This window comes from Pezoporus wallicus, unplaced genomic scaffold, assembly GCF_028554395.1.
Source record: "Pezoporus wallicus isolate ANWC-B61680 ecotype Strahan unplaced genomic scaffold, APGP_CSIRO_Pwel_v1 contig_3568, whole genome shotgun sequence".
Lineage (NCBI taxonomy): Eukaryota > Metazoa > Chordata > Aves > Psittaciformes > Psittacidae > Pezoporus > Pezoporus wallicus.
Genome location: NW_026637826.1, coordinates 2196359 through 2221909, shown reverse-complemented (window position 1 = coordinate 2221909; position 25551 = coordinate 2196359). Strand labels below are relative to the sequence as shown.

General features: G+C 41.9%; 2 protein-coding genes across 6 annotated transcripts in view; both read left to right on the top strand.

The window, feature by feature from the left end:
* Positions 1-13294, top strand: part of NISCH (nischarin) — a 30179-nt gene extending 16885 nt beyond the window's left edge. For 2 of the 5 annotated variants that reach the window (XM_057407781.1, XM_057407780.1), the window contains 11 exons: positions 174-302; positions 737-850; positions 1662-1770; positions 4386-4507; positions 5362-5417; positions 5903-7219; positions 7605-7779; positions 8885-9038; positions 9616-9744; positions 10604-10765; positions 11917-13294. In XM_057407781.1, the coding sequence (XP_057263764.1) occupies positions 174-302; positions 737-850; positions 1662-1770; positions 4386-4507; positions 5362-5417; positions 5903-7219; positions 7605-7779; positions 8885-9038; positions 9616-9744; positions 10604-10765; positions 11917-12545 (3096 nt within the window). In that variant the 3' untranslated portion in view covers positions 12546-13294. Of the gene's footprint in view, positions 1-173; positions 303-736; positions 851-1661; positions 1779-4385; positions 4508-5361; positions 5418-5902; positions 7220-7604; positions 7780-8884; positions 9039-9615; positions 9745-10603; positions 10766-11916 lie in introns of those variants that run through there. The other 3 variants (XM_057407782.1, XM_057407783.1, XM_057407784.1) reach the window with 3 other exon arrangements.
* An 8375-nt stretch (positions 13295-21669) lies between these two features.
* Positions 21670-25551, top strand: part of STAB1 (stabilin 1) — a 56591-nt gene continuing 52709 nt past the window's right edge. The window contains exon 1 of the mRNA XM_057407841.1: positions 21670-21987. Coding sequence (XP_057263824.1) covers positions 21907-21987 — 81 coding nt within the window. The 5' untranslated portion in view covers positions 21670-21906. The remainder of the gene's footprint in view (positions 21988-25551) is intronic.

The following is a 25551-nucleotide window of genomic DNA, read 5'->3' as shown; positions in this document are numbered from 1 at the left end:
AAATTGTACTTTAGATGACAGGCAATTTTTCTAGTGGATGAAACTGCAAATCGAAGTGTTTCCAGTGTTTTTAATTCTGGTTATCATATGTAATTTATGCATGAAATGCTTAGTCTGTCTGCTCATTTTCATTCAGCCAGTCTGTATTCATCCTTTTACTAAAAAACTTTCAGATTGATGAAGTAAAAAATATAGGAAACCTCCCATGCTTAGAGAAGGTGGTCTTATCCAGCAATCCGTTGAGCATCATTCCCGATTACCGGACCAAAGTACTTGCTCAGTTTGGGGACAGGGCCTCAGAGGTAAGCCATGTGGCATGTGAACAAAATCCTTTTTCAAGCCTGGTGGGGAAAAGTACTGTGAATCTTCTAAAAACCTGACAAATTTTTGGTGTGTGTTGGAGAAGGTTGTTGGAGAATGAAATGGTGTTAACATTGACTATGCTTCTGGGTCTAAATGGAACTTTATTGTGCCTTCATTGGGTAGCAGTGTGTTAATAGTGAAACACAGTTGTGCTAGAAAGGTCTTAAGCTTACCAAGCACTTCTAACATGAATTTACAATGCAAACTCAAGAGCTCCAATGTGATGATTGGCTTTGTATAATGGTTAAAGATGCACCTAAGTTTGCATTAAGCAACCATAATTTAATATTACATTAATTCTCGTAGCTTAATGCAAGTCAGAGCTGCAATTTAATGTTTTCAATAGTTTTAGATGCTTTAACATGTGTTTTAGGTCTGTTTGGATAACATTGTTACCACAGAAAAGGAACTAGACACTGTGGAAGTGCTAAAAGCTATTCAAAAAGCAAAGGAGGTGAAATACAAACTGAGCAACTCTGATAAAAAGGTGAGTTGGTGCTGTGGGAGGAGTAGAGTGTGCTGTGTGCAAAAGCAGCTTACAAAAAGCCTTCAACAAAATAGAACTAAGCAGAATTCATTAAACTTTCCTTAGCATGAAAGTTTTTATGCTTTTTGTGCTTTAATGTGGTATGAACTTTTAAGGTTGCTTCTTTTCCTATTTAGTTTTCAATGTAATTTGAGTAGTTCTGACCTTCATTTTTGTACTGGCTTGGGAGAAAGGAAGTGGGAGGAAAATACAAGATGACTTAATGGTGTACACCATGAGTATGCAGTTGACCCTAACAGCCATATTTTACTACTAGTACAAGTATTGCAGAGGTGTGATTTTACTGCTTGTGTTGCAGAGTGCTGAAATGACTTCCCCAAACTTTGAGTTTTTAGCAGTGAGAAAGAATTGGACCTCTAAATCCTCTTTGTCTTTTCTCATGTCTGTGCTATGTAGTTGATTAGTCTTGTTTTGGTAATAAACTTACTGGCAGAACGTGTTCTGTCCCTACAGTGTGTAGAAATTCTGGTTTCATTCGCTGTGGGTTGTGAAAATAGCTGCTTGTTTTGTCAATACAGTGATTAGTCAGTGATCAGAATGACTTCTTTAAACAAATTCATCGAGGAATTTCACTTAATGTGAAAACAGACACTTGAGAGGATGTGACCACCTCTCCTTCAGAAAAGCTGGCTCTATCTTTGCTTTTACTGAAATTGAGAAAGCTTGTGTAGACCTATTTTAGTTCAGGATCTAATGTGTCCTGTGTACTTCGTTGTTTTTTTCTTTAATTGCTGCATACTTTCTTTATTAGATCAGTGAGGACTCCAGGCTCACTGCTGCCAGCTCCAAATCAAACTGTTCTTCTCTTACTGTTCGTCCTTCCTCTCCCTCTCTGCCTCGTCCTGTCAGCTCCAGCCAAGGTAATCATGTATGTATCGTGCTGCTGGGCTGAGCCTCTTGGTTCTGCTTTTCTAAGCTGCATTGATATACATGAATATTATGTATATGGATATAGGGCTTATTAGGTCAAAGCAGAAAGACCTGGTAGTATTGGCTTAAAGAGTGCAGGCTGTATGTATGTGAATTGGCACTGACTGAGCTGTTGTTCACTGTAGCGTGAATTAACTGTAGTGGAATTTTTGGGTACAGGGCTTTTTTTACTGCATCATCCTGCAGAAATCACCAGCAGAGGACTATATATCTGTTCCTAGTTTAGATACATATCTTGGTGGAAAACCAGGGCATATATAGACAATGTTTAAATGTTGCTCCTCTACCTGTTCTTTGTTTTCAAAATGTGAGCTCAAGCAGCCCGTGTTCCATTATTGCTTTTTTGCAAGAGCTGTATTTCTGTCAAACCACAAGGAAGATAGAAAAAGGAGATGAATAAAAGACAGCTGTGGGATTAGTGTTCTTCTGGCTGAGCCTGTGATTTCACTGTATCTGTTGTGCTCTACAGCACCTGCTTAACCTTACCTGAAAATTACTTTTACGGTATGCTTCAAATAAGTGTGCCTGTTGCTTTAGCAACTTAGAAGAATGGTTTATCTTCGTCTTTGGCAGGAGCCTGTAAGATGGACTTATTCAGTGAATATTCATTTATGACTGAGAAGAAGAGATAAAGATGCTTTTTATGTCTTCCTTTTGCCTATTGAAAACTTAAAATGCAGGAGGATATGAATAGTGGGAGAAGACTTTGTAACCATTTGAAAGACCAGAGGTTATATTCTTGGTAATTTGGGGATGTAACAGTTTACTCTTCCCTATAAATCAGTGGATTGGTGGATGGGGAAGAGATGCTTGGGAAGCTTCATCTTTGGAAAAAGCCCATTGCTGTGATTTCTGTAAAATAAGTAGAGGTTTCTTGGTTCACTCTGCAAGAATTAAATTGTTCTGACAGCATTTGATTGAGGGACAGGCAACTTAGATACAGATTTCATTGTTATTAGATACTTCATTTGCCATTCCAGATCTCTTTTCATCTGCAGGTTAAATGCCAGATTTTTCCAAAATGAAGTCAGTGCTTGCTTTAAAGCATTAAGCGTTTAAGGTACAGGATTGGGACAGTTTGTCTATGTGACAACCTGCAGTTTTATAAAGGACTAGCTGTAAAAATGCTAGCAATCACTGTGACTTTAAAAGTCATTTGTCAATAGTGTTTCTATTACAGTAAATATTTAGGTGCAAATGAGTCTTGGGAGGAAAAATGAAAATCTAGATCTTGCTTTTGAAGTACAGAGTACTGTTTTATACAAAGGTTGGTGTAACATTCAAGGTTTATTTATTGCTGCCCTTCTCCATAATGTTACTTTACTGGTATCTTGGGGATGGCTTGTATGAATAGTGGGAAAATGAGGAATAGGGCAGGCTATTTCTCAGCTTTAACAATATACATTGACTACTTGCTATGTAGCTAGTTATCAAGGTTTGTTTGCAAAATGCCGCTTTTGAGAAATCCAATTTAAAAACTCAAAATATGCTAAGCAATGGGTTTCACTGTTAGGCCTTAAATCATGAACAATGGGATTAATTTCCTGATATGCTATTTCTATGCATTTGCTGTGTAGTTTTTCTAGACACCATCTGTTTCCATAACGTATTATTCAAATGAAATGTCACTGGCAAACAGCTTATGGAGAAAGATTAAATATTTATATAGGAAACAGAAACCCCAAAATAATGCTGTCATGTTATGTTTTTCCTGTCAATTTGAGTTTCCTTTTTGCTAACACAGTGTTTTGTTCAAGTAATAAATACCTCTCGTGTTTCCTCTAAGAGATGGTTTGATGTGATCTGCTAAACTAACATCAATCCAAAAAGACAGATACAGGAGTTTTTTCTGCTCAAGCCAGAAACATCCACACTGTAATTCTGCTGTTCTATTTGCACGTTTATACAGTTGAGCTGGCTGGCTCAGTGGTAATACTGAATTGTATTGCCTGTGGATATCACAGGTAAAAAGTCAAATGTCTGAGAATGTTGCTTTATATGCACTTCTAAGCTTTTACTGATGATTTGGCTTTGAACCTTGCAAAAATGTTCAGAATAAGGTGAGATAATTGTCTTGAGTGGCATTTTGGGGACCAGATCTTGTGGAAGGTTTTGCACAGACTTTTGTTCACTTAAGTGTATAGAAATTTGAGACAATGCTACGAAGTTTACACAAAGTGCTCTGCTGTGTTTTTTCCAGCCTGGCAGTGTTTTGGTAAAAAGGTTAGTATTAACAAAGCTGATGAGTTCTGTCCGGAAGAGCTCTTGCACCAGATGTTGAGATTTGAATTGTTAGCTTGGAAAAACAAACTTTACCAGTCTTTAATGCAACTTTTAGTGCAGTTAAATTTGCTCCTGTAATTGGACTGAAATTCTGTCTGATATTATTTTATCCTGGCTGTTATTTGAAGATATCCTTTAGCTTTAATGGTTTATGATCCCATCTTGATTATATAATTTTAATTCCACTTGTTTGCCAGATAGTATTAGACATTCATTTTGGTTTTACTTCAGTGATTTTAAGAGCTCTTTATATTTGTTCTAGAAATGATTTGTGAAGAAACAGTCCTAGCCAGCAGTTCTTTGCAGTCCAGTGGTTCGACTCCTACAGACCATACAGTTCCCCAGAGATGCTTTGAAATAGCAGACTCCAAGTGTAAAAATCAGGTAATTGCCATACTTCTGTTATTTTATGGTATTTTTGAGTGTTTTTGCAAGCTTATTTCTGATGTTAAACTTGCTATCATAGTAATCCATAGCAAAGTTGGGGTTTTGATTCTCAGAGCTACTAGAATGGAGAAGGTAACCACAAATTTGAGTCAAGTCCATCTTGTAAATTAAATGCATAATCCAAATTTACCAGAGTTGGGGTGAATTGCTGTCATGATGTCATGACATTGAGTTGCTTACCCAGTATTGGTATCACATCATTTAATATCCACTCGGGTACCGAGTGCAAGACTTACTTGTATCTTACTCTATCAGTTTTTGGAAGATGATTCTCTTGCTAGTAGAGTGGAAGAACCTTTTCCCTGTCAATTGGTAACAATTTGTTGTCGTCAGACTTTTGCTATCTGACAACTTCTGCATTGTGATTTCATTTGTTGTATTGGAAGCACTCTTCATATGTGTGGCTTCAAGGAATGAGACAGCAAGACTTGGGAATCTCTTCCTTTGCTACCAGTGTTGCTGGTCTTTGTCAAGTTCCTTTACCTTTTTACCTCACTTTGCATTACTTCAGTAAAAACTGGGTGTGCTAAAATGTGCTAAAATGTGCAGATGGGATCTGTTCTCAAGTCAGTAGCAGAGTTCATTCTGCTTTAATTGAATGCTGTACCTGAAGTAAACAGTGTTTCAGGGTCAAAGGATAGCTGTCTGTGGATACAGCAGTAGGACTTTGCAGTGAGTTGGCTGGCTTTAAAAAGCTGGAGCCATCATTAACTTTACTTTTCATGTATGCTGAAATCTGACAGCTGCTGTAAGTACTTGATAGCTTCCAGATGCTTTCTTCTTTTCCTTAGGCACCTGCCTCTTCACTTGATTCAAGCAAAGAGTATGGAAGTGGTCATAATATATGGTAAGCTAGACACACAAGTTCTGGTTTAAATCCTTGTTAGCTTTTGGGTAGTAACAGTGGATGCTGCATTTTTAAACCCGGCCTTTAAGGCAGAACAGTCTCTCTTATTGTATGCTGCCCCTGTTTGGGTTTCTTCAAAATAATTTTCCTGGAGTAAAGTGTTCTTAACTGTTGAACCCTGTGATGCAGTTGGTAGTTTAAAAACCAGCAATACTTGTATTGTACAGTCCTTTAACTCATAAAGATACGATTTCTGGGGATGGGAAATGGAAGGTGAACTAAACTTTTGGGGTTTTGCTGTTTATAGAGTTGCATGCTACCAGCCTTTAAAATAAATGGTTGTGTGCAGTACAAAGATGTACACCGATTTAACTGTAGTAACAAGAGTGAACCTCAAAGTTCTGAAAAGCAGCACCATAAATCATAGGTAGCTATGACTGTTATTAAACTCCAGCTTGACTTACTGTGGCTTATCTCTTTTGAAGTTTGGATCATTCAGAGGAAGAACACTGTGCGGTGCCTGACCCCTGCAACACCATCATCTTGCCTTTTAATTGTATGTCATATACTGCCACAAATGAAGATTTTATCCAGCACCTTTCTGCCTTGATAGTGCAGACTGTGCAGAGATCACCTCCTTCCTTTACAGAGAATAAAGGAAGCCCTCCGGGTGATTCTGGAACCACAGACAAAGAAGATGGATATTTCGAAATGGGACTTCATGAAGGAGATGAGACATTTGAGTTCAGCACTAATTCAGACACTCGGTCATCTGACAACGTAGCAGTGGAGCATGTTGACATAGTCAAGATTCTCTGGAGTTTTTCTATTCACATTCATAAAGGACTCAGGCAGTTTGCTTCCTGTTTGGTTTTGACTGATGATATGCTAGCTGTGTTTGAGATCCCTCATCAGGAATTGAGAGGAAATTGCCAGCACATTCCTTCTGCCTTGAAATTAACACTGTGCTTTCCGTATACGGATCTAACAGAATTCGGCTTTCTTCTGCCAGAAATCTGTTTAACACTGAAGCTGAAAAACAGTGACAACTACTTGTTCATTGTTTCAGACTCCCAGAATCTTCAAGATTTTTATTCCTGTTTACACACACGTTGCTCTCAACACTACACACCAGTGTTACCAAGCTCCACGTTGTACTGTGGTAAAGCAAACCTGCAAGAGTTTCTGTCTCAGCTTATGGAATTGAATTGCATTTCAACAGAAGATGTTGAAATAAAAGGTCATTTCCCAACATACCTTGTTTATGGGAATAAGACCAATATTCAGAAAATCTTGCATCAACCGGGGTCAGCTGGCAATAACAAAGAATGGTCAAAAAATGTTTTGTGTTCTGCACTTTATTCTTCAGTGTATAAATCTTCTGACCACGGCCCCTGTGTGGTCCATCCATGTTGGATATTTCTAACACCCCAGCATTTGTATATACTAAAGGTGGATTTCAGTTTACTGCCAGGTAAATGGATAGGCACAGAAGAGTTGGGAAGTGCATTTAAGTTGAATAGGATTCCGTTAGCATCACTCGTGTTGCATCCGACTCATGGTTCCAGCCAGCAGAAGGGTTCATTTTTGGATGGGCATGTACTGGAGTTGCTTGTTGGATACAGATTTGTTACAGCAGTGTTCGTTCTACCTCATGAGAAATTCCACTTCCTAAGAATCTACAGTCTTTTAAGGACACTCCTGCAGGATGTTAAGACTATTATTATTTTCAAAGCTTCAAGCAAATCAGATGCTGTAAGAAACCATGTTGTGGAGGCAAACAGACACGGTCAGTCAGCAAGGTAACAATGCCCTTAAAAGGCCTGTTGCACAGTGCTGAAGTTAATGTGGCCTAGCCAGTGTGTTTACAGTTGTCATCTTAATTGATTTTGGCCTGTAGTACTGATGAAGTACTCTTTCATTCTGCTGATCTATAGTATGTATGAATGGACTGTACCAACATAAAATATGTCTTACAGAAGGAGACTTCCTATTTCATGTGCTTGCAGACTGAGGTCATGGCAGATTGACAGCTATGCTCAGTTTACTTTAAATGATTTTGAAGTGAACTGTTAAGTGTAGAAGTTGCCTGTTTCTAATTCCTGAACAAAATACAAAGTATTCTTGTAGGAGAAGAGCTATGTATTTCCTTAAATTTTGATGATGTGTTTTCTGGATCTCTTCTAGCTTTTGCAAGCCTCATCTGACGCTGTCATCTTTATATCCATCTGAATTTCTTATGCAGAAGATAACAGAAGATAACCAGATTCCTGTTCACCTTCATGTTTCTGTGTCTCTGCAATATGTGGCTGGGCTGAAAGGCAATGCCCTAGTCGAGTTTTTCCACAGCAATATTGCAGAGGTATTGTGCCTAGCCCAGATGTATAAAAAGATGCCTTGTGGCCTGTCAGTACTAGACAGCGTTGTAAAAAACTTTCCTGATGAGACTTAAAAGAAATACTTAGGCTCTACTAAACCTGGAAGCTTTTTGATCAAAAGGCTGCCTGCTATTCCATTTTTAGCGTATTTTGCCTTCAGGAACCTTGATGCAGAATAGGAGAGTGTGTTATTGTATGTCTTGATGTAATTATTCCAAGAATGTCCCTCTTTTTTTCTTTAAAGTGGCAACAGGAAAGAAAACTGGAGCGGAATTATTTTGTGATGGTATCTGGCTAAATCAATAAGGGCTCTGATTCCTTTGTTTAATATGGGTGCTTGAATATAACACATGCATGGCTGTAGGTACTCCAGAAACATGAGCAAATAAACTTAGTTTCTGAGAAAGATTTATAATCTGTGTGGGGAACATCAAATTTAAAAGTACAAATCTTGCCTAAAATTCCTGTGGCTTTGAGTGATAAATCATTGTGGACTGAGTAGAAAAGTCAGTTGAAAAGCTTATTGATAAATACTTTTTATTCAATTACCATCACTTCCAAATATGAGTAAGCACAAGTTAAGTTGTGCTTCTCTTTTTACACCAGAAGTTGATAAAGCAAGCAGATGACTCATCTGAGAATTCACAATAGGCTCATCAAGCTGGGAAGGTGCCTAATTGGAACAGCAGCTGTAGTGGCAAGCTGTGCTTCTGGTCCTCTCTTAAGGATCTTTGAATCCAGCCCCTCAATAGCATCTGAAGGCTCAATAGACTTGTTGAGGCTTGGGAGGAACTGCTTAGCTGTTGATGAAAATTTCATCTGTAGCATCTGTTCTAGAAAGTTTTGTACACTACATGTTTGGTTTCTAGCTTTCAACAGAAAACAAAGAACAATTATATCAGAATTATTTTTCTGTTGTGGTCCAAGCACAAGACACTTTCAAGTAGGCGGATGCTTGACTACAGCGTGTTCAGATGCTTCAGATTCTGAAACTGTTTTTCCAGTAGTCTAAAGTTGCTTCTAGGATGATGAAACTATCTGAAATATCAAAGTATGCAGATAACTTATAAAATACAGTTTATATCTTAGGTGGAGAATGAAGAGTTGAGACATCTCATGTGGTCTTCAGTCCTGTTTTACAAGACTCCCAATGTGGAAGTGATGGCTTGTGTGCTTCTCTCAACAAAAGCTGTTTACTTTCTCTTGGATGACTCTTTCATTCACGCTGATGAGTGCCAGTCAGGTAAGAAACTATTTGGACCCTTTAGTAAGATTACCAAATTAATCCCTTACTGTGTGTTTGTCTTCAGTTTCAGTACCAGGTTTGGTCAATATTCTTACTTGGCCCTCCTGTTTGAGGGAGGGAATGGCACAGTTTGCTGTGTGTAGAATACTTGCATAAGGCTTTTAGGTTCAGAAACCAGGGTTTTCACTCATGGCTTCTTCTCAAAATAAACCTTTCCATGGGCTGTTGTTTCCATGCCTTTCTCAGATTTAATTTTGTAGTCCCTAGCAACACCTAGGCAGCTAAGGACCTTTTCATAACCAAAATGGTAAGTGAAGGGTAATGAAACTCGTGGTGTGCATTCACTTAGTGGAAGTGGTTTGTTAATTCGCCTGCTGATTTAAATGTGATGTGACACATACTTCGAGATTTAGTTGTATTGGTTGCTTGAGAAATTAGTTGCTGTTCCCACTTTCTTCCAAATTTCTTCCTTTGAGTATGATACAGGTATAAGATTTTAATATAAAAAATTATGCTTATGGAAAGGAAGAAAATTTTTTCTTTTGACTTTTTATCATATATCCTTTATCGACAGATTTTTGGAACAAAGAAGATTCAGATTGTGAAAATAGTTCTTTCCACCTCTCTTGCTGCTTTGTGCTGAAACTTAATGACTTGCAGTCAGTGAATGTTGGCCTGTTTGACCAATACTTCCGAATTACTGGTGAGTACATGTTGTACTTTAAATTTTTCCAGTTCTGTTTGGTCTGTTTAGTCTTATCTTAGATGCATTCCTGTCTTTATGAGTGAAGAGTAGCTTTTATTTTTCTTTAAAGAAATCAAGTTAATGTAACACTGGTGCTGTGCCAGTAGCCGATATACTGTCTTGCAACATCTTAATGGGAAGTTTAATATCAAAGAATTAATTAGTCCCACAAATGATCTTAAAAATTCACTTAGTGATGCATCAGAAGGGAAACCTAAAGACTTTCTTATTGTTTTGAGGTTTGGCTTGCAATAAGGAGTGAAATCAGGGTACTGCCCGGGTTGCAAAATGTGTACTTGATAGAGTTATTTATTTATTTATTTATTGCAAGTGAGGCCTTAAAGCTTACAGAAGGTAATGATGTCAACTTCAAATTTAATGTAAATAACATGGGTGAAGTTTCTGGGCTGATGCCCAGATGCATGTGAGCCATACACTGCTGTGTTCTAAAATGTCTTCTGATTGCATTGAGAGTTTTGGGGTGAAATCTCCCTTGTGGAAATTCTTTGAAGTGACTTTATATGTAACAAAGAAAACTGAGGGCAGTTTTTTTCTGTAAGATAAATTGAATCCCTACAGCAGTAGTTGAACAGTTAAATCCTAAGTGTACATTATAATTTCTCAGGATTTAAAATATTTTCTTTCTTTTTTTTGAGGGATTTGTAAGGATTCTATTTTCCAAAGATTTGAAAGCTTTCAGGACAATGCGTATTTTCAGGAGCAATAATACTTTTGTGTTGGCAGTTGCATGTTGGTTGAAGAAATGATAATGCCGTTTACAGATCTGTGAGTGATTTACATTCTGTCTTTTCTTCAGGACATTCTGCAGATCATATAGTTACCTGCCTGACAAGAGACAGTTACAACACTCACACCTTCATACAGCAGCTTATGGCAGTTCTGTCCTTACTTGCACGCACACCTTCGCCTGAACCAGTAGATAAAGACTTCTACTCCGAATTTGGGAGTAAAAACACGGGTAGGTAGTCTTTTCAAGATGTCACGAGTTACTTAGGCATCATACTTGGGGCATTATGAAAAACTCTTGAGGGAAATTTGTGCATCAGTTGTTTCCCATTTCGTACTTTAACCAGACTCTCTGACTTTAATTCTTACATGTTCCTTATCTAAAGAGAATTGTTACATACAAAGTCTTGCACATATGAAGTTAGCAATGGCTTCTTGAGTCCAGCAGAAGCAGCACTTCCAATACAGTATTTTGGGGTGTACATTAGTGTAGCTCTACTGCAAGTTTCAGCCTAACCTGTAAAGTCATCAGAGAACAGTGAAGGTAATGAAGACTGAAGGCTGTTTTTCTTTGTTTGGTCAAATAAAAGAATCCTGTCATTCTGTGAGAATATGGTGAAAACTAGGCTTTTTTTTTTAAGGTGTTAGGTTTAATTCCACTATCAGGTGAAATTGTTTGCTTAGAATCCTGAATCTAGTTGAAGGCATGAAATAAAATGGCATTTTCCTGAAGAATGACTGTTAACTGTTACTGTGCTGAGAATCTGTAAGCCCAGAAGGTGCAAGGTTTAATGGGAAGGCATCTTTTATTAGACCAGTTTCTGTGAAAAAAAGCTGGCATGCTTCCTTAAAGCTTTGCTGTGTTGTGTTTCACCACTTTCAGGGAGTAAGGGGCTGTGTCACCTTCTGCCCTTCCAGAATGCATGAAAATCAGAATAATTTTCCTTTTTTTGTTTCAATTTCTGCCTTTCCTCTCTGCTTAAAAGAAGCAGGGATTTTGTTTGTGTTCTGTGATCTGATAATGCTTTCAGTGTTTTCAGAACTGGAGAGTGGGAAGGAGGCAGAGGAGGTCAGATGGTGGGGAGGTGGATCGTCTCTGGGAATCCAGCTGTATTTATTTGGAACCTCTTCTGCCAACTCCCTGAACTAGTTTTGTGGCTAGAAATTTGCAGAAAAGTATGTTGGTAATGCAAGAGAAGACTCCAGTAAGGATCTGCAATCGAAATACAATTATTCCAATATTATATATAAGTAAAACTGTATGAATAGATCCAAACCTTGAATTCTTCCAGCTGCAGCCAGCTGTCAAAGGTTAGGTGCAGATGCTAATATATTAAGAAACTATTTTAGAGTGCTAAATGCAAAAATGTATGTTTCTTGCAGGAAAAATGGAGAATTATGAACTGATTCACTCTAGCAGAGTAAAATTTATTTATCCAAATGAAGAGGAAATTGGGGACCTTGCTTTTCTAGTGGCAGAGAAGATGGATGGTTTGACTAATCTTCAGTCTCTCAACATTCTTCTGTATGTGTTGGCATTTCAAGTAAATCATGCTGAAGGATCTGCCCAAAACACTAGTTCGCTTCAACCTAAAACACTTATATTAACCAGCTCTGATCTGTTTCTCTTTGATGAAGATTATATCAGTTACCCACTGCCTGAATTTGCTAAGGAACCACCAAAGAGAGATAAGTATCAACTTGCAGATGGAAGACGAATCCGGGATTTAGATAGGGTGCTTATGGGTTATCAGACGTACCCACAGGCCCTTACGTTTGTGTTTGATGATGTGCAGAATCAGGATCTGATGCAGAATTTAACACTGGATCACTTTGGAGAAACTCATAGTGTCCCCAAGGGAAATGCTAAACAAGAAGGCAGCAGGAGCAGAGAGATCCAGTGGTGCATCTTTATCCCAAGTGCAGAAAGCAGGGAGAAATTAATTTCATTGCTTGCAAGACAGTGGGAGATCCTGTGTGGTAGGGAATTGCCTTTGGAACTCACTGGCTAGTTATTGCACAGGTAAATGATTTTGAGCTAAAGCACAGTGTTTAAGTAGCACCTATTAAGTTCTGTATTTTAATCAGGAGGTGACCTGGACTCCCTTGCTCCCTAGTGCAGTGAACATTTAATAGTACATAGAAATATTCTGACATGTTAACTGGGGACTGAACTTCTTATAAAGTCTATTTTTTATGCAATAGTATATAATGGAAAAAATAATCATGACACATCCTGGGAAACTGTATGGAAAAATTAAGGAGTCAACACTAGATATGCTGTCTAGGGCTGTTAAGGTTTCCGCTGTTTTTCTGTATATATCAGTCTTGCTGTTCTATACAAGTTCTACTGTGTAAATAAAGGTAAAAGCTTGTGTATGTTCAAGTGCAATGTTCTTTGTATGAGAAGTATTTTGGGTATTCTGCTCTAATGCTTATTATTTAATGATCTTACAGTTTTACATATGTTTTTCTTTGAGGCCAAATGTGATTATTTGCTGCCAATCGTGAACTTAGGAAAATTTGAGCCAAAAGCAGGTAACAGATTTTCATATGGCATTTTCATTGGAGTTCTTTTTCCTTATCCTAGGATAAAGAGGAATTACCTGTTTGAAAGATCCAGTTAGTATTGTCTTGAAAGTGGAAATACCCAACATGGGTGTACAAGCATTTTGTCAGCAAATAATGAATTTGTATCTCTGAACACAAAGTCTTTCTTTTGCTGATCTTGTCAATACAAATAAAGTGTAATTTGACAGTTTTCTTTTGGCCTTGTCTTTTTGAGTTTATTTTGTGTTTACAAGATACCATATGGCAGTTCAGCAGCACATGCTGTGCTCCTAGAGTGTATTGTAAAGTATGAAATATGCAGCAAGGTGAAAGAAGAAAATAGTTTATTCTACTATAGCAAGTTTTTACTGGTCCAGAAACAGAGCTCAGTCATGGAAACTGAGGATCTGCAGCTTCTGAATACAATTTAAGGAGGTTATATTTCAAGTACTTTCGCTTCTTTGTCAGATATTAGGGCTTTGCTTTCCAAGCTGTCATCCAAGTTGGCAGGTTTCAGCCTAACTTGTGAAGTCTTGTATGTCATCAAAGGACAGTGAAGGTAACAAAGTCTGAAGGTTGTTTTCCTTGCTTGGTCAAATGGAAGAATTCTGTCATAGAGTTATTATCGTGCCCAACAAGTTTAGTCTCCCCTGTAAAGTCAAGTCCTTAGTATTATGTACTTTATGGACTTTAAGACTGTTCTGTATCCACTGGGAATAAGAAGGGAGGAAACAGTTTTGATACATATGTGCCAGATGATGTTGCTTAAAACTGATGCTCCTTAGGAAAACACATAGAAGAAGTTATGTTGGAAGAGACTTCTGGAGGTCCAGCAGTCAAGCTCACAACAGGGCAAGCTCCAAACAGATTACTCGGAGCGTGGTCCAAACAAGTTTTGAATTTTCCCCAAGAATGGCAAGTCCACAATGGAGCTGGAAATCTGGTAGCTCCAGATAGACACAGGCAGCCAGATTGTACTGCAGGATGCAGTGGAGTTCCTTAAGCAACCAAAGAGGTGAGAAGTGTTAACTTAAGTGTTTCTCTGCTCACACTTCAGCAGAGGGAACCTATCCCCTTTCAAGATTAGACCAAACTGAACTATTAAGGTGGGGACTACGGTAGACTCTTGGGGAGAAATGAATTTTCCTGTATTTTAGAGGTTGTGTGTTCCCTGAAAACTTAAGGATGCTTGTGTTCATTTAAGCTTAATCTTCACTAGGTAGAAAAAACCCTAATTTCTAAAATAAAAAAATTGAGGGAAAACAAAAGCTTAGGTCTTCATTCTTTCTGATGTAGTCTTTTTAATCACTGGTAAGTCTTGTAGGTAACACTTAGGAGGAGCCTGTGGCAACTTGAATAGTCTGATATGCAAAGCAATTGAGAGTTTACCAGATAAGCAGATCATTCACAATGTGGCTTATGGTTTAAGTGAATGCAAAGGGAATCTGTATTGAGTCCTTTGGACCTGCATGGGATTTGAGCCAACCTGAATAGATCTCTCTGCCTCTTGTACCTAGGGGGTTATACTTGATATTTCTGGGTAAGCTAACCTGGCTTCCATCTTTTTTTATAAGGCCTGTTCTGGGGGATGCCCTGTGCTTGAGTCAGACCCGAGTTCTCTTTCTAAGCATCTTTTGTAAAGCCCAACTGTTCAGATTTATTTTAATACATTAATGCATATCATCAAATCCTATATTAGGATAAGCAAGGGTAATCCCCTCTTGTTACATAGTTTGAGCAGTCAAGGTTTCCTTTCAGATCTTACTGCAGCAAGAACACAGCTGCGATTAAACTTGAAATTCTTGGAAGTCCACAGCTGTTTCAAACATTAAATCTGCCCCTTTAGATCAGATTATTAATCCAGGGCAAAGGTACAGTGTCCCCTTGGGTTGTTGGTAAACTCTGCTCACGTTTTAAGATGAACAAAATGTTCAGTAATTCATCAGATGCATATGACAGGATTCTTCCAGTTATTCTCCCATTAATATCCCAGCTGCGGTGCTACCAGAATTGTTCATTTCCAGGCACCTTTTTCTGATGGATAATCTTTCACACTCCAGCAGGGAGCTCGTGGGTGATGTGAAGTTTCTTCTCTGACCCTTCACCTCTTTTTAATTTTTCCCTTTAAAACATGAACCCCAACAAACCCAAACCAAGAAATCCTCCTTCTCTCCTGTCACCACACATCTCATACCCTCCGGCTCTTTTGCCCAAGGTAAAATCTGCTGGAGCTGCAATGATCTGGGTGTGGATTTCTGTTCATTTAAGTGCAATGTTAAGGTGAAAGATTCTCTTCACTCTCGTTCCTCAGCACCACCCTGTTGTTTAATTCTGGTGTCGTCCTTTGTTTCTATGTAAAGGGATTTAACTGAAGGGTTTTCCTTGAAAGCGCGCGGTCCCTCATCCTGAGCTTTATGGGTTAGCTGGTTGGTTCGTTTCACAGAGGTTTCTCAGAGCTTTCCACAATTACTTTCGAGAGAAAGGTCTGTGCAATGAATTGGTTTGTAAGTGGTTGCGGTCACAGGAGGCAGTCTTGATTTCTTCCTTCCTTTTTGCAAGAGCGCTATGGAGCCTGCATGTGTGTTTTTCTTTACTAATCCCTCATATGCAAATCTTTTACGGTTTCCAGCCCTGTTTAACATTAAGACAACATCTGAGGTTGGACGAGGCCTTGGGTGAGATGGTTTAGTGTGAGGGGGGTTGGAACTGGGTGATCTTAAGGTCCTTTCCAACCCTGACTGTTCTGTGATTCTATGAGTAGCTAAAAGTGCATGTAGGCAGGCGGGGATGGTTGCCTGAAAAAGGTATCTGCTAACCCATCCTAGACTTCCGCAGTGTGGCTTAGGAGCTGGTGTAGCTGTGTCACCCGTGGGAGACCCATGCAATTACTTAATGTTCAGTGGCATCTGCTGAAGATCTGGCCACAAGTTTTCACACTTCCCCTTTATTACAATTGGAAAATCGCGTATAAGTTTCGTTAGGAAGGAAAGTAAATGAGGTGCTGAGCTGAGCTGAGCTGGGCTGAGCTGCTTTCTGTGTGACAAAACACGCTAGCGCAACCTGCGTCCTGTCTGGCCTGTGTTCATTCCGCGCTGCTTTTACAGCACCCTCTGACCTGCCTGCCTGTCGATGTACTGAATGGTGGTGTATTTGCATCAGCCCTCTTGACGTGTTCTCCCGGTCTTGTCAGCTTTGATAAGGAGTTTCTTTTTTAATTGAGTTAACACAAAATGCTGCCACTTCTTACTTGAATGTACTAAATCTGGTCGGAGAAGCAGCAGTGCAAGGAAAAGCATGAGGTGTGGTTCAGAGCAGGCAGATTGCAAACTTCTGTCTCTTGCTGTCTACCTGATTTTGAAGGGCAGTTAGTAACCCGGAAAGCCTTAACTTGGTGTGGGAAAAGGGGGTATATGAGACTCACTAGACCGAAAAAGTGCTAAAGACTAGCCAAAGCTAGAAAAAAACCCCAACACCTGAATAGGTGCAAAAGGAGTAACAGCTGGGGTTGGTAAGGTGGGCACAAAGCCCTTGTGCTTCAGACTTTAAGACGGGGTGACAAGAGCTCACATCGTCTCTAAAATGATGGGATAGCGGAATCCAAACTCCTATCTCTATTATGCTGTTCTCAGACAGGCACATTATACACCCTTTCTATCCCTTATAGATAACGGTACGTGAAGGATAAGCAGCATCACCATGGGCAAGCAAAGCACGCTGCCTCTTCGATCATGCTGGTGTGAGCGGGTGCTGAGTTTCAATAGCTCAGCCTGAGCAAGACTTTTACTCAGACTTCATATTCAGTATCTGTGGGGAGTTTAGTGCCTGACTGTCCCAGAACAAGGCCAGAGCGCTGCTTAATAGATGGGAAAGGTACAAAAATAAAGCCAAGAGATGGGATGTATGTAGCTGGCTTTCACTGCAGGCTGCGTGGGTTCAGGAGCTGGGAGTCAATAGCAGTGAACAGGCCAGGACTCCCAGCATTTCTGTACTGACATTTGTACTGCTGCCCGTCGAGGCTTTGACCTAACAGGATGTGAGCAGCTGGGATCATTTCTTCCTGCCTGACGCGACAAGGCTGTGCTGGGGCAGCTCTACCTCTCTGCCTGGACCACTGCATGTGTGTGTGCGTGTGAGAGAGAGATAAGCGACCTCCTCTTTACTTCCTGTGCGACCCTTCTGGGTTTTTGCTAATAAAATTCCTGCACTTTCCAGTTTGCCAAGATGAAAAAAAGGCAAAAAAAAAACCAACAGGATTGTAGCCAAGTCTCTTCACCGAGAGCCTCGGGGGTAGGTTCAGTGAGTGGTGCAGCTGGCCTTCTTCCTACACACAGGCATTCCTGGAGTGGTCTGTTCAATCTTTTGGTAGTACCTCTTCAGACCCGTAGCCTTCTTGCACGCTTAGAATTCAGAGCAAAGAGACTTCATGCTCTTTCCCAGCTTTCTGAGTGGAGCAAGGGTCCATTTCCCTCTGTGGGTGTCACCAACTGGTGAGCTCCAGCAGAAGCCCCGTGGTCCATATGGCAAACCCTTTGGCCCGGCTCTGTAATTCCTCTAAAGATCTCTTAAACACGAGGTTTCAATGGCAGGAAATTGCCCATGCTCGCCATGGCAGAGGAGGGCTGGTGACCCAGCATTTTAAACTGCGACGTGTGGCACAGGCACAGAGGCTGGAAGCGGTCGTAGCTGTATCCTTTGCCTTTATCCAGGCTACTCTTTTGTTCCCCATGGAACAGGCTGAGTAGTTTTTTTTGCCAGCAGTTTCTCAGCTCTGAATGTTGATGTGTGCACAGAGAAACAAATGCCAGCTCTTGGACAGGTTATTCCAGAGGACCCAACCTTTCATCAACGCATAAACAAAAACAGCAAGTGAGGAGGGCTGCTTGCCAGCGACCTGCTGATGATTTGTGAGACTCACACTACAAGGCAAATTATCAGTGTTTCGCAGAAGTAGTCTGTGTCAGGGCCAGAAGCTGAAGGGGATGCTTCCGAGACCCACATCTATGACTTCAGCTGCTGAACCAGCTGCCTTCTGCTGAATGGGCCAGGGAGACACTTGGCTGATAAGTCAACCCCTGGGCTTTCCAAACCAAACCAAAGCCCCCGTGCTAAACCTCGCAGATAAGCACGCTGGCAGACAGCTGACAACAACTGCTGCATGTTTTAAAACTGGATTTGCACGATCCTGTTTAATCAGATATTGGCTAGGATGTGAATGAAAATCCTTCTACCCTGCCTCCACAGGGTCGTTCACATGCTCTGTCATTAGATCCTTACAAGTCTTGCCTATAGAATCATAGAATCATAGAATAGTTAGGGTTGGAAAGAACCTTTAGATCATCCAGTGCCAACCCCCCTGCCATGGGCAGGGACACCTCACACTAAACCATCTCACCCAAGGCCTCGTCCAACCTGGTCTTGAACACAGCCAGGGGTGGAACAGTGTTGGATGGAGCAGGGATGGAGCATCCTTTTGATGCAGGCTTTTTCCCCCCAAGTTTTCCTGTCTTACTTATTCCTATAATTGCTAATGACAGCAAGTCCCATGGCTTCATTCTTAACGCACTACTGGGTATTTCCTGTGTAAACTCTGGACTGTTTAGAAGCAAACAGATGTTGAGCTCTCTGACATCTCAGGATCTTCTGTTGTGGGACCTTAGAAGGTTTAAATGCTTTGTGCAGATGCCTCCCTATGGGCTGCTCTCATGTAGACAGGAGTGAGGGCAGTGGACTTTTTTACTTATTGACAGTTTTGAAGGGTGTTGGACGAAGCAGAGCCATCAAAAAAATCAATCCGATGCATTGTGAGACCTCACCTGGAGCATTGTGTGCAGTTCTGGTGTCCTCAACATAAAAGGACATGGAACTGTTGGAACAAGTCCAGAGGAGGCCACGAGGATGATCAGGGACTGGAGCACCTCCTGTATGAAGACAGGGTGAGGAAGTTGGGGCTGTTCAGCCTGGAGAAGAGAAGCTGCGTGGAGACCTCAGAGCAGCCTTCCAGTATCTGAAGGGGGCCTGTAGGGATGCTGGGGAGGGACTCTTCATTAGGGACTGTAGTGACAGGACAAGGGGTAACGGGTTCAAACTGAAGCAGGGGGAGTTTAGATTGGATCTAAGGAGGAAATTCTTTCCTGTGAGGGTGGTGAGGCACTGGAATGGGTTGCCCAGGGAGGTTGTGAATGCTCCATCCCTGGCAGTGTTCAAGGTCAGGTTGGACAGAGCCTTGGGTGAGATGGTTTAGTGTGAGGTGTCCCTGCCCATGGCAGGGGGGTTGGAACTGGATGATCTTAAGGTCCTTTCCAACCCTGACTGTTCTATGATTCTATGATTTGGTCTCTAAGTCATAAGATTTTTATTGATGCCATCCATGAGAAAGTCCATCTGTCTCCTAGGAGGAACCCATCCATTAGACAAGAACAGAAACAGTGTAAGTGGAGCAGTAGGATTTTTTCACCCAGCTTTGCCCCCTGTGCTGTTTCCATGCTGGTGTTGCCACCTTTGCTGACAAAGCCACCACAAGTACCTTGGCATCTTTCCACTGTGCTCTGACCATTATTAATGGCTCTTGGCCACCCGTTACTTTGGAGGCAGTTGGTGCTTCACCTCCTTAATTCTCAGAATCACATAGATCCAAATTTGATCAGGGTTTCCATTCCCTCAGAGCAGTTCATGGGCAGCGGCTGACACATGCTGGCTATGCCACTTGATCAGGAAAGCAGCGTCTGATGGCAGATGATCTTTTGGTTTTGCAGCTTGTGCTCTGCTGTGGTGCAATGGTACTGCTCAGTGTTTGCACTTTTAACTTGTATTTTGCTGTTGTATTGCTTGTCTTTAAATGATATATAGATAAAGAAGCTGGCTGGGAACCTTTTGATGTTGCTGTGAATCTGATTTAAATCAGATGGGAATGTCACCAAGCCGTCTCTCACTTCCCTTCCTAGTTTCCTCGTGATAGGCAATGACAGGCGGCAGTGGAGGGCTCAGAATCAGTCTTTCTGTGTCCTTTTTCCCCTGTACCATTTTTGTGTCAACTCAGTTAGAAAATGGCCTGAAGATTCCCTAAAAGGTGCCTGTGCCTCTTCAGGTGCCTCAGGGTAATCTGTTTTCACCTTAAAAACTTATTAGCTATCTCTGACAACAACATAATCCTTATATCATCTACCCAGCTCTTGGGAAACCCACCAAGCAGCAGTCAACATCCTTCTGGGTGCCTGTTAAAGATGTGTGTGCCTAAGACCAGCAGTCTCATTCTGTTTGTGTGGCCAGTGTGGTTCCGTGCTGTGGCTGCAGAAAGCATTGTACAGCTTCCACGCTAATCCCCCTCTGCGAGGATGCTCTCGCTGTCCATCTGTGACTTTGCCATCCCACCAGAGGTGGTCTGAGCCATGTGGACCCTGCCCCATTTCACAGGCTCACAGGGTACCCAGTGCTCTCCGGAGCTGTGTGAACCCCCTGAGTGCCCGTCTGCTGGCAGTGCGAGTCCCAGGGCTGCACTTGGCCTGGAGCAGGACAAGTGGGCTTAGTCGTCAGACTGAGCTGTGGGCTGGTACTTCTCACATGGGCTGCAGTGGATGGTTGTGTGCCTTATCTGCTTCCTGTTAGTGCAGGGTATATAACAGTGCTGGCTGTTCATCATGCTGGCTCTCTCTGTAGGATGGAAGAAGAGGTGAAGCACAACTGACGGCACTAGTAAGTACTGCAATTTGTGTGTCCTTCATATGTTAGCGCGTGTGTGTGTGTATGCAGGGGGCAAAATAACATTAATGCTCTCCATTATTTGTGCAAAGACAAGAACAGCTTCTTATCCTAGCTTCATTTAGGCACCTTCACGTGCTATCAATGGCTCAAAACCGAAACGGGATTTGTTACTAACAGAAGCAGTCCTTAGACTGCTCAGTACTGTGGGTTCTCTCGGTAGCATAGGGAGACAAAGTCCATGTAAAATCTGTTGATAATCAATTCTTGGTTATTTCTGGTGTTCAAAAGGAGAAAATAAATTGCAGACCATACCTCAGGCTAGCGTGTATTTTTCAAATCAAATCTTAGGGCTTTCCTATTCTAAGTGCTATGGAGGTGTTCCTTGGATCCATCAAGCTGTCAGCAGAGTGCTTGGAAAATGATGTATTTTGCCATTGCTTCCATAGCACCTGCAAAATTTGATGCTTTTCCTGCTGAGAAACTTAAATATTTTAAATACCAAAGCCTACCCAAAGAGCTTGCTTGCTTGATTGATACAATGTGCTCGCATTATTCCTCTGAAGCACAGCATGTCATTTGCATTGCTCTGTTCATGTATTCTTTGGGATAGGCAATGATCAGGTCTGCCTTCTCTTTGAGGCAGTGTGGGCACACTAACATCAATGATAAAAGGAAATTAACTTACCCTTTATGAATTCATGGTATTTAAGTTTGCCCCTTGGATTTGCCTTCAGTTAAGCATACAGTTAACCTTTTTTCATTGCAATTAGTTGAAAACTAAGGATTTCCTTCCTTCTGTTTTGAACTGATATGTAAGAGGAAATCCGCAGATGTTCCTGTTTTGAGTAAACCTTTTACTAAGGAGTTCTGCTTGTGCATTTAAAGTAAGAATAGAAAGAAAGAAAGAAAGAAAAAGGTGGTGTTGATTCAGACGTAACACTCCAAGTAGCAGATCCACTTCGGAAGGCTTTGCAGCCCCAGAGCACAGTGCGAAAATGCTCTCTCCCTGTTTACTTTTAACCTCTGGTTTTTCTTGGATCTGATTCATAGTAGGCGGTCTTATCTTACAGAACTTGCAGCCTCTATCGCCACCCCTTCTGTGGAAAGGGTCCTGCCTGGGAGAGCATGAAAATGCATCCTCCTGGCTTGCTGGTTTTCTTCTTAGCAGCGTGCTTCACTCCCACAGCTGACTGCCAGAGTCAGAAGGTAAGCCTGCGAGTCGTTGTTTGAATGTTCATTGAATGACTCTTCCTATTTCGGTGGTTGCACGTTATGAAATAGTCCTCCCCAAAACTTCTTTTTTTCCACTGGCTTTTAGTTATATGTAGGATAACACCCATAATTAAGCTCCAGGACTGTAAAGTGTCTTCTTTGCTTATGTGTAGGTATGTATGTGTGTAGTCTACACTGAGGAGCTACAAATAAGGTTGAAGGGAGCTGCTTGAGTTTCAGATTTGTTTCACACTGACTGCGAAAGTAGCAGTATGAAAGGAATATACTCAGCATCTTTGCCTTCCGCTGCCTTCAGTACGTGTGATGGGAGCTCAGCCTGCGGCAGGACAGGTCCACAAACGTCCCAGGAGAATTTTATTAAAAATAAATAAGTGAATTAAAAATCCCATCAAATTGATGCTCTGCAACAGGGTGAATATATTTGCTTCGGGTGCGTTTCCGCGCAGCTCCCCGGTGAGCGGTGTGGAGTACCTTCCGTTTTGGTTCAGTTTTGTCAGTTTTCCCTTGGTTCTTTTATCCCTCTTCTTGTGCTTAGCAGCAGCACCGAGAAGAATGTATGATGCCTTTGTAGATCTGCTCTCTAGGCTCCACGGTGAGGCATCCCACCTTCTATAGGCTAGAATTCACACTCGTTCCTACTGTACTGTCTTCTGCCATTGCCTTTCTGGTGTCCTGCTGTTGGAAGAACGAAGTGGCCTGCAAAGTCAGAAGCTGTGGAAGCATTTGGAAATGTGGGGACCCAAGCTATGGAAGGGTTGTCTTGTCTTGAAAGACAATGATGGGCCTTGTGGGGAGTGGAGAGACCTGTGCTAAGGAAGGTGCATGTGAGTCTGAAAGACTCCATTGATAAAAGGCCAGAGCACTGAGAAGATGCTTCTGAGTCAGACACTTGGGTGGAAGCTTTTGTATAAACCCCTTAACAAAAGGGCCATAAGTGATTAATAAGCATACAAATAAGGTAAGAACCTCATGAGCTTTTAATTTGTAGGATCATCACATGAAGAAGTGGCTCTGCTGGTGGTTTTCCTTTGTCTAGAAGCACAGGTTCTGTGAGTTCAGAAGCACGGGCTCACATCTTCAACTGGTGGAGGTGAAGATTTATGTCTCTTCACCTTGGGATGCTGTATTGATTTCTCAAGGCACTCAGGTGTTTGGCTTGACATGAAAAAGTTGCATCAGGTAATAAGTACCCGCTCACAGAGAAGGCAGTGTTTTGAAACACATCTGGAGCAGTTTATTTAATCCAGGTAAAATAACTCCCTTTTAGGGGTTGGTTTGGGGGTTTTTTCCACCCTAAAAGGTTTCTTCTTTTGGAGAAAGAGAAGAAACATTTGAGAAGTTATAATGGGAAATAAGGAAAAATCTGAGTCTAATGAAGTCCTGATAGCTTAGGATGGCTGTTGGATCCGACTGCAGTGGAAGTGCTGATTCCACAAGAGCCCTCTGTGGGCTTGCAGGGGCTACTAAGAGAGAAAAGAGAGACTCTGTGCTAGCCTTTCAGGGATGCTACCTCAGGGCTCTGCTGTGGTGGCTCAGAGGTGACAGCAGATGTGTTAGCCTCATCTGGTCTGTGTTTGCCTCTTGGCATGGGCTGGGGAAGATGCAGCAGTTGTGAGAGCCAGGAGAGCTGTTCTGCTGTGGGGAGGCCAATCCCAGGCTGTACCGGAGGGTGAATGGAGGCAGGGGAAGTGCTTTCTGCATCCCGGTGCCTCCAGTGCTCTGCAGCTGGGGCAGTAGGAAACACCCAGGGCAACAGCAGGTCTTGTGTTGTGTGATCTCCGAGCTGGGCGGTTCATCCTCATGCTGGAAAGTGGGCAAAAGTGAAGGGTTTCTGTGTCCAGAAGACACTGGTCTGTTCAGCTAGCGTTACTGAAAACGTCTTGGGGAGGTACAGGACTCTAATGACTCAAGCACGCGTCTACAGCTCTGTTTTGTAAAGGGCACATGTGCTGGAAACTTGGTGATTCATTAGATAATGAATGTTTCCCGAACCAGCTCCCAGGATTGTTGGAGCCAAACGCTGACGTCCAAGCGTGTTTTTCTTTCTTCCTTGAGATTTTGCCATGCAGAAGGATTTGTGTTACAGTTTGGGAGGAAAAGATAAAGGGTGAAAAGGAGGGGAATGAAAGCAGCCCTTAAAAAAACCTCTCCAGCTTATTCTTTTGAGGTGGAGCACAAGAAACATGAGCCCTTGAGAAGGAAGGACCTCCATGTCAAAGAGAGAGGGCAGAAGGAAACGCTACAACCTTCAGAAGCTCAGTTACGTCTCAGCTAAGCACAGAGGGCAATGGCTGCTCATGCACATGCATGTGTTTGAGTGCAGGGAGAGAGCACAGCCCAGCCCTAGCAAGACAGAGCTCAGTGTGGACAGAGGCACCCTGGCTCTTAACTTCTCTTGGCTACAGCCCGATGTCTTCTGCGAAGGGCCTCCTCTGAGAGCCCCAGTATTTCTTTTCCATTGTGTTGTACCCCCAGTGTGATATGGTCCAGGCTCACAACATCACCTGGTTATACAATAGTGACTTGTTTGCACCCCCTTTCCCTGCCATAGCCACCAAGCACCTCACTGATGCTCAGCCTGCCAGGCAGCATTGCTGCATCACAGGGAGCAGACGTTTCCTCTCGCTGCTTCCTCTCCAGCATCTTCAAACTTAGGAGCCGGGGTCAGATGTACCCAAGGGAGCAGAGCCTCATTTTTTATCACGAGGCTGTGCCCCAGCAGCCACCTCTGACTCAAACTCCTGTCTCTTTCATCCTCTCCAAAATGGGACTATTCAAACAGCTGCATTTATGTTCCTTGATTCCCTCTTCTGCTTTCTTCAGACGCAAAACCCTCCACAAAATGACTGCTTCATCAGTTCTGTCACTCAAATAAGAAAGGAAATATCTTTCTTATTTTCCACTCAGCTGTTTTCTTCCTCTTTTCTCCTGCCTGTTGCTGCTGACACAGGAGTCTTTCTTTATAAAAAGGGGAAGATCTTACTGGAAAGCTGCCTGCAGATCATGAAGTGTCCCAGGAAAGTAGGGTAGGGGGGATTCCACAATGATCTGTCTTGTCTTAGAGGGCTGCAAGTAACAAAAGATGCCGAAAGGGAGGAGTGATAGCCGTTCGCTCCAGTGCCCGTCTCCATCTAGAAATGGAGTCACGTTGATGAAGGAAAGAGAAGGAAAATGTGAGCATAATGGTGGCTTCCCCCACCAGCGTGATGGAGAACACATTTAATAGCCCAGCTGTGTTTGACAGCCACCTCCTGATGTCTGGAAGTACAGATGAAATAGAAGACTGGAGAGTTTCCATTTGGTATTTTGTGCTCTAATGTTTGTGAGGTCTTTTCCATACAGACAGGGTGGCTCCGGCGTCTCATACAGGTTTGTGGGGTGATTCTGACCGTGTTAACATCATAACCCATGGGAAGGCATCAACCTTTGTGTTTCTTCCTTGGGCACCTTCCCATTCCTCTTTACAAAGCTTTGTCCCAGTGAAGGTTACAGCTGGGACTGGGTGAGACTAGAAAGGCAGGAGGTGAACTGCTCTGT